The 8,632-nt window shown below is 37.4% G+C and overlaps 1 protein-coding gene across 1 annotated transcript; it reads right to left on the reverse strand.

The window, feature by feature from the left end:
• Positions 1 to 6,880: 6,880 nt before the first annotated feature.
• LOC110302215 (olfactory receptor 10J1-like) lies at positions 6,881 to 7,813 on the reverse strand. The gene has a single exon (XM_021173036.2). It carries the CDS (start codon positions 7,811 to 7,813, stop codon positions 6,881 to 6,883), a length of 933 nt encoding a protein of 310 aa, XP_021028695.1.
• Positions 7,814 to 8,632: the final 819 nt, after the last annotated feature.

Here is an 8,632-nt window from a genome sequence, read left to right on the forward strand (position 1 = left end):
AGGGGAACGCCAGGGCCAAGAAGTGGGAGTGGGTGGGTAGGGGAGCAGAGCAGGGGGAGGGTATAGGGGACTTTTGGGATAGCATTTAAAATGTAAATGAAGAAAATATCTAGTAAAAAATAAAAAAAAAAATAAGTTCAGCAAAGCTCCCAAAGTCACAGAGAATGAAGTTGCAAGAATAGGGTCATAATACATGGGTCAATATTAGGTCTATAATATCATGTATATGTATATGATGTATATGTGTGTGTATGTATGTATGTATATATGCTTTCAGTCTAGTATTTTACTAAATACTAAATAACCCCTGAATGTATAAATGAGTGGGTCTCTGATTCTTGTGACTTCTCTCTGGGCTCTCTTCCTTCTGGCATTTGCTTTGCCAAACTTTGACATGAGGATTTTTGTTTTATCTTACTTTTAATTTTGTAATGTTTGGTTGTTATGTCTTATAAGCCTGTTCTTTTCTCTCTGTGTGTGCTTTCTTTTTTATTAATAAATTATTTTATTTATTTACATTCTAAATGTTGCCCCCTTCCTGGTCCCTCCCCACAGAGCTCTTCACCCCATCCCCTCTCCCCTTCGCCTCTGAGAGGATGATAAACCACCAATCCTCCCACCAACCTCCCCTCATATACACACCCACCCTCCCTGGGACATCATTTCTCTACAGGATTAGGCACATCATTTCCCTGAGTCCAGACAAGGCAGTCCTCTCCTACATATGTGCTGGGGGCCATGTTCCAGCCCATGTATGCTAAGGCTGCCCACTATCTTCCTATCTATCCAATACAGTACTCTAAGTTCTAGCTAAAGCAATTAGATAGACAACAAAAGGAACTCAAGGGGATACAAATTGAAAAGGATGAAGTCAAGGAATCACTATTTGTGAATGATATGATAGTATACATAAGCAACCCCAAAAATTCTACCAGAGAACTCCCACAGCTGATAAATAACTTCAGCAAAGAGGCTAGATATAAGATTAACTCGAAAAAAATCACTAGCCTTCCTTTATACAAATGTTAAATGATCTGAGAAAGAAATTAGAGAAACAAGACACTTCACAATAGTCACAAATGATATAAAATATTTTTGTGTGACTCTAACCAAGCAAATGAAATATCTGTATGGCAAGAACTTCAGGTCCCTAAAGGAAGAAATCAAAAGCCTAAGAAGATGGAAACATCTCCAATGCTGATGGATTGGTAGGGTTAACATATTAAAAATGGCCACCTTACCCAAAGCAATCTACAGATTCAATGCACTCCCCATCAAAATTCCAACACAATTAATCACAGACATGCCGAACAAGTCTAAACTTCATATGGAAAACCAAAACACCCAGAATAACAAAAACAATTCTCAACAATAAAAACAGTTCTGGGGAATCACCATCTTTGATCTTAATCTGCAGTACAGAGCAATAGTGATAAAAACAGCATAGTATTGGTACAGAGATAGACAGGTCGATCAATGGAATAGAAGACTCAGAAATAAATGTATGGACACTTCTTTACAAAGAAGCCAAAACCATACAGTGGAAAAAATAAAGTATCTTCAATAAATGGTACTGGTCTAATTGACAGTCTGCATGTAGAAGAATGCAAATTGATCCATATCTATCACTTACAAAGCTCAAATCCAAGTGGATCAATGACCTACACATAAAACCAGATACAATGAATCTAATAAAAGAGAAAATGGGAAATAGCCTCGAATGCATTGGCACAGGGGAAGATTACCTGAACAGAACACCAATGAGTCAGTCTCTAAGATCAACAACTGACAAATGGGCCCTCATAAAAATGCAAATATTCTGCAAGGCAAAGGATACTGTTAGTAGGACAAAACTTTAACCTACAGATTGGGTAAAGATCTTCACTAACCCTATATCTGATATTAATATCCTAAATATATAAAGAGCTCAAGAAGTTAGACTCAAAAAACAAAACAAAACACAACCAAATGAGCCTGTTCTTTTCTACTGAGGCAGAAAAGGAATAGATAAAGATGGAAAGGAAGGTAGGGAGGAACTAGAAGGAGTAGAGGGAGAAAAAGGCTGGAATTAGGGAATATTTAGAAACAAAGAAAGAATAAAGTAGTGTTGCTGGAGTTCTTCTTGAGGCAGTGGAGGGGAAGAGCATCAGCAGGCGCAAGACTTGGTCTTGTAAGATATTTAGGGTTGCTGTCTAATAATAAAACCTTTACCCATCTTAAGTCTAAGTTACTTGATTACTGTAGCTGACCTGCCTGAGTTCCTTTGAAGCCAGAAACTGTAGTCTCTGGCTTTTAGCATCTTCAACAGCCAGGGATTAAGTAAAGTAGCCTTTGTTATCTCTCTGCAGGAACTGCCCATCTCTAACTCCCAGCCTGCTAGTTGACTTCAAAAGAAGATGGGACACATTCAAAGTGATCTTAGCCTTTATTTCTAAGTTCTTCAGTTCTCCAAAATGTTTCTTCAAAATGCCTTCTTCCAAAAAGTTCTCCCTGAGAGGTTCTCCAAAAAGTTCTCTAAGAAAGCTCTCTCTTGTTCTCTCTTCTTCTTATCTTGTTCTTTCCTCCCGCTGTGATGTAACAATCACAATGCCCTGACTCTCAATGCCTTTTCTCCCAAGGCTATTAGTTCCAATGCTATGCCCTTACTTCTAAGATCTTGAGTTCAATTCTGTCTCTTCTCTTTGTCCTCAGCACTTAGACATCTTTCAGAATACATGATTGCATGGTAAAAAGTTCACCCCAAGTTTACACATAAATTGAATAAGAAGTTCACAGTAGAGAAAGTTTATATTTATATCCATTCATATCTGGCTAAACTTCATCATTCATCACTAGCTCTACAGGTTTATGGAGGGTTAAAGATCATAACTAATTTATCATTGATGTTTTATATAGATAGAACTAGTTAATAATTTATTTTCTGTCCTTGCACCTATAGTAAATTCTTAGTTTTCTTTTTATGACTTTTGGTTAATTATTTTACAATCTTTTGTAATGTGCTCTATGTTGTAGATGCCTTCTTTATAACTCAGAAGCAATTAACTCATGACACTTGAAGACTGACAGAGTTCTCAACGCAGTTTTGACACCTGAAAGGACTTGATAGCATTCCCATTATAAAAGAGCTTAATATTTACTAATATAATCTTAGTAATTCTTACTGAATCGTCATTAAGTAATAAGAAATCATCTATTTGCATATATTGAGTCATTATAAGACAGTGCATTTTTGTTGTTCTGCAGAGATCTGCTTAAAAATACCTAGTGACTGCAATATGTATTTAATAACAGGAAAAGCATATTAATAGCAGGAATCTTCCCTAAAATGACAATCTTCTTGACTTTGCCTAGAGAAGCAAACCCATCAGTAACTTTGACAGCCCATGGTGGAACCATCTCAGGAAAATCACCTGCTAGGTTTTAGCTTCTCCTTGATGGCTCCTGGCATACTAGACAATTATTTAAATTATGTCAAGACAGTAGGATGCAAGGAATGAAACTGCCCACTGTGGGTTTCCCGTGCTACTTCAGAGAACAGCAATGAAGCAAGGGGTAGGTGAGCATCCTGTCTTTCTTATATTAGGTATTTCTAGATTAAGTCTCTTTTTCAAGAAAATGAGGTCTTTCTTCATGTGCAGGTCTAACCGACAATTCTGAAAAGTTAGCTATCCTTTCAAATGTCAGAAAACTCATGTTCTTATGGGTACTTGTATAATCGTCTGTACCCAGTGTGAAGAATGTTTCTGGAATAAAAGTATGGACAGAGGATGCTTTTTTCACAACTTGTATTGAATGTGTTATCTGACAAAAAGAATGTTATCTGTAAAATGTATGTTGTCTTTAGTATAATTCTCATTTCTCCATTCTCCCTCTCATCCCCATCACCCCTCCTGGTCACTATAGATCTCTTCCTCACATTGTATCTTTTGCTGTGTTGTTTTTTGAGAACCATTGATTAGAGGCCCTGTGTTTTAACAGTCTTTTGGTTACCGCTTTTTTTTTTTCTCAGAAAGAGAGTGAATGTCTGTCAAACCAATGGATGTATTGGCCACTCTGAGGAGCTAGACCTGTTTAGAAACAGGGAAGGCTCTCTGTGCCACCATGAAGAGGGGAAAAGTAGCCCCTATATGTAAGATGGTGATGTTGCTAACTGACAGGATTAACCACCAGCAAGGAAAATTCAAGTTCCATTCTAATGCAGACTTGTGCACTGTTGGAAATGTGTACTTTTAAAATGAGATTTTTCTATTCTGAGGCAGGGAATTTATGACAGGATCTCTTTTCTTAAGGGTTCCATAGGACAAGTAAGTGATACCTGAATTTCCAAAGACTTGTACTCAGGATAGAAGTCCTGTGGGGACTAATCTAATGCTTCTCCTGGTTTTAAAACTGTTATTGTTATTCTACATTGTTCTAGAGGACTTTACTTGCCTAGGGAAAGATCAGAAGACTACAGGGGAGAAGCCAACTGCATTTCAAATAGACCTTTAAACACTCATAACTGAAACATTTATATTGAAAATGGAAAGAGTTTTTAAGTCTAGCAAACTTTTCTGGAAAGGAATGCCTCTCAGAGTTTAGAGAGAAAGATTTTGAATATCAAAAGTCTGAGTACTAAGATATTCTATGTGTGAAACATAAAGTGTAAACTATGGAGCTGAGAAGAATTCAGTGTTTTCTGTTTAAATAAAATAAAGGCATGCATCTTATGGAGAAGACAGCCTCACAGTGAGTGGGATGGGGGGAAGGCAGACCCCTGCCCTTGTCCCAAGCTAAACCTTGGTCCCTTTATCAAGAAAAGAAAGGAATCACTGGAACAAGGAGGGTATTAATGATCTTCATTTTTCAGAGAAGACTCTCAGAAAGGCTTAGGTCCTGACAGGGCAGGAGTAGGCAAGTTTGGAGTTAGGTGGATTGTTTGTGGATGCCAAACTGACTACATTTCACTATGTCACAAGACCAAAATACACCTGGACAGTCTAAGATAATCAATAAGAGGTTTATGGAAGGATGGTCAACCTCTGGCTGACCACAAGCAAGAAATTAATTGGTGGAATCACACAGATGAAAGAACATGGAAACACCAAATTCCTCTCAATGTGTGACACTAAGTTGCCTGTGGGGTCTTGTATATTACTGGAATCTAAGAAGTGGAGCAAGGAATAATCATGAGATTTCCGCCATGGGAAAGAAAATGACTATATCTGGATTCATTACAAGGATACACTGGGGAAAAGAAAAAGTCAAGAAAATAAGGAGACCTTGAATTGTATTGGTTTTACTCATAACCTGAATTATTCATGATTAATTAACTAGGTTTACATGAAATATATGTAGGTAATTTTTCCTCCATTAAGAGTATTAGGAGCTCTGAATGACAAACAGATTGAAGGATAGAACTATCTTAGACTTTCTTACCTGAATATGTAGCATATCAAATACACAACTGCTTTGTATATTTTATTTGATATTTCTGTGTTTTGACAATGCTTTACAAAAAAGAGAATGTGTACTCATGTATCCTTTGTGGATATTGAAATTAATTTTCAGTAAAATACTTTGATTTGCTCAATAATTGCACCTGCTAATTACTAAGTTTTTTCATTGCTAATCTTTTTCTCATAATTGAATCTAAAATTTACCCCATTGTTCATTTTTTGAGGTAAGGAAGAATAGTCTGTTATTACTTTAGTTTTCAAACACTTAACAGCATTTTGTGGAAGTTTGCATGTGAGACTTCCTTACTATTTACATTTCTCCATTTTTTTTTAGTGGTACTGGGAATCATCTAATTTATTTCAGAAAGGTGTGGTATTGGCTTACTTTTCCACTAAATTCCTTTTCGCTGCCTTGGTGACTTGGTTTATGATAGGAAGAAGTCTCATCCAGAGAGACTATTTCTAAATCCATTCTGCTCCTCTTTCTGCTCTTCACCATGTCAACTCCCACTTCAACTCAACTCGCAGGAAGTTCCCATATAGATTTCTTCTTGACTTTCCCTTCTTCGCCAATTTTCAGAATTCTCCAGCAATCTTTTCCCCAACAACACCCTCTTACTTTCTGAGACTTAAAAATTTTTTTTCTATGAAGGATGCTTTTATCATTAGCCTGAGAAGCACTTCTCCTCCATCTGGCTTATCTTCAGGAAGAAGCAAAGAATTAGACCAATGGCCATTGCATTCAAATGCTATGGCCAGACTCCCTTGACTATCCTATGTTGATTAGGAGGTCTTTTGATTTAATATCCCCTTTCCCCTTCACAGCCTATCCTTAGATCCTTTTCATTTGGAATTCTACCTGTGGCAGATAGGAAATGGGAAGCTCTTTTACAGTTCCATGTGTGGCTGCTTGAAGATAGTTGGTCTGGAAAAGTTTTAGCTCATTCCAAATTCATTTTTTAAAAGATCTCTTTAGTTTTTCATTGCTTATCTTATTAAAACACAAGGCATCTAGATTTCATTACACTAACTACTTGTTCAAGCATCTAATTTATTTTAAGAGAATATTCCATTGAGTAATGTTTAATGTGTGGTTATGATTCAGCAAGAAATAGATTGGTCCCTTTAAATTTAAGCTTGAAATGAACATAAGATTCTACTTTAACCTTGTAATTATCTTCTGGAGTAGGACCAATAGCTGTCTGTGTATGGGTCTTGGAAGTGACTTGTGAATTTTTTATTTTTTTATTTTGTTTTATTTTTAATGTTAAAGAAGTTGAGAAAATGAAATTCACTTATTAGAGGCTGGCTACCAGATTCATGCTTGCCCTGCTCCGGGCTATAATGTATGAGTCTTCTAAACACATAAAACCATGGCTTTATACCTTTCCCTATCAGGTTCCATGTGAAAAAGATGAAATTATTTGGAGAGGAATTAACAACTATGATAGGTATTTTTTACCCAACACTTTTCGCAGAGCATCCTGGACTTCTTTGTTTCTCAGACTATACACAACAGGGTTTAGTAGAGGTGTTATTACAGTGTAAGTCACTGAGATCAACTGATCCTGGTCCCTAGTGTTCTCTGATTTGGGCTTGAAGTAGGCAATAGAGGCACAGCCATAGTGGATCACAACCACAGTAAGGTGGGAAGCACAGGTGGCAAAAGTTTTTCTCCGGCCTTCAGCTGAGGCAATCTTGAGAATGGTGGAAATAATAAGAACATAGGAGACAAAGAGGAAAGTGGCAGGGGCTGTGATGACCATAAGGCTGAGAGCTAATGTCAAGATGTCATTGATGACTGGTACTGTACAGGCCAGATCTAAAATAGGACGGACATCGCAGAAGAAATGTTCAATCAGTGTGTTGCAAAATGGCAGCCTGAATATGGCCAGAGCCTGAATTAGTGAGAGCAAGAACCCTGTGGCTCCCACTGAAGATGCCAGAATGACACACACCCTCCAATTCATGATGACGCTATAGCGAAGCGGGTTGCAGATGGCCACATAGCGATCATAACCCATGACTGCTAGTAGGAGACAGTTGGTGATTGCAAATCCAAGGAAAAAAAATAGCTGAGTCCCACAGCACTCCAGGGAGATGGTTTGGCTTAGACCCACAAGGCTGCCAAGCATGCGTGGGATGATGACCAGAGAATAGAAAGTCTCTGAAGTTGAGAGAACACTTAGGAAGAAATACATGGGGGTGTGAAGGTGGTGGTCAATGCGGATAATGGTCACAATGATGACATTGCCAGCCAGCGTCAGGATATATAGGACAAAGAAGATAACGAAGAGTGTGAGCTGATGCTCTTGAAAATTGGAGAAACCTTGGAAAACAAACTCTCTTACATGTGTGCAGTTGGTTTTCTTCATTGAGGACCTCAAATCTGAAATCTAAAGAGAATGTCAATAATAGTCTTAGTAAAGAGATCACCCTGACCATGAATACACTGTGGAGAAACTTTGAGTACAGCAACGACTCAGCTCAAACTCCCTATATGGAGCTGTAAAGAAGTTTAGCCTGTAAAGTCCTTCTCTCCCAGGCATTGCCCCTAAATTCAATCACTAAAACTTATATTTTAAAACTATATAAGAGCCAGGTAGTGGTATATGGTTGTGATCCCAGTACTGTAGAGTTGATAACAGGCAGATCTCTGGGCCTTAGAGGGTAATCAGGATAATTTCAATGAGTTCCAAGCCAATGAGAGATTATGTTTTTAAAAATCAAAAATGTACATCAAAATTGGTGATATCTAAACAACAGCAGCTGATATAGGCATCTGATTTCCACACTTGTATACACATGCACACATGCCTGCATAAACAACTCCAATTTCACAAACAGGAGCATACACTAAAATGAAATTAAAAAGCAGAACAAAAAGATAAACTCAGATCCTTCATAAATGATAGACTGCATCCTTGGACTAGAAATAAAGATAGAATTTGGTTAGCCTTCCCTAAGAAGCTGTTGAAAAGCCTTCTTTTCAAGTGCATTTTGATCCTCTATATAGTGATTGCCTATAGCACAGGAAATTGGTTTTGAAATTTTCTTAAAATTAGATTATTATTAAAAGATAACCACCAAATTAGGAATTTCTAAAACATTAGCTCAAAAAAGGCACTGCTTGTAATATTAAGTCAAGTTCACCAGAGCTTATGATGATATCAGGGAAATACTCAGAGCCAAAG

The sequence above is a fragment of the Mus caroli genome, unplaced genomic scaffold, assembly GCF_978045245.1.
Source record: "Mus caroli unplaced genomic scaffold, Mus_caroli_1 scaffold_1, whole genome shotgun sequence".
Taxonomy (NCBI): Eukaryota; Metazoa; Chordata; class Mammalia; order Rodentia; family Muridae; genus Mus; species Mus caroli.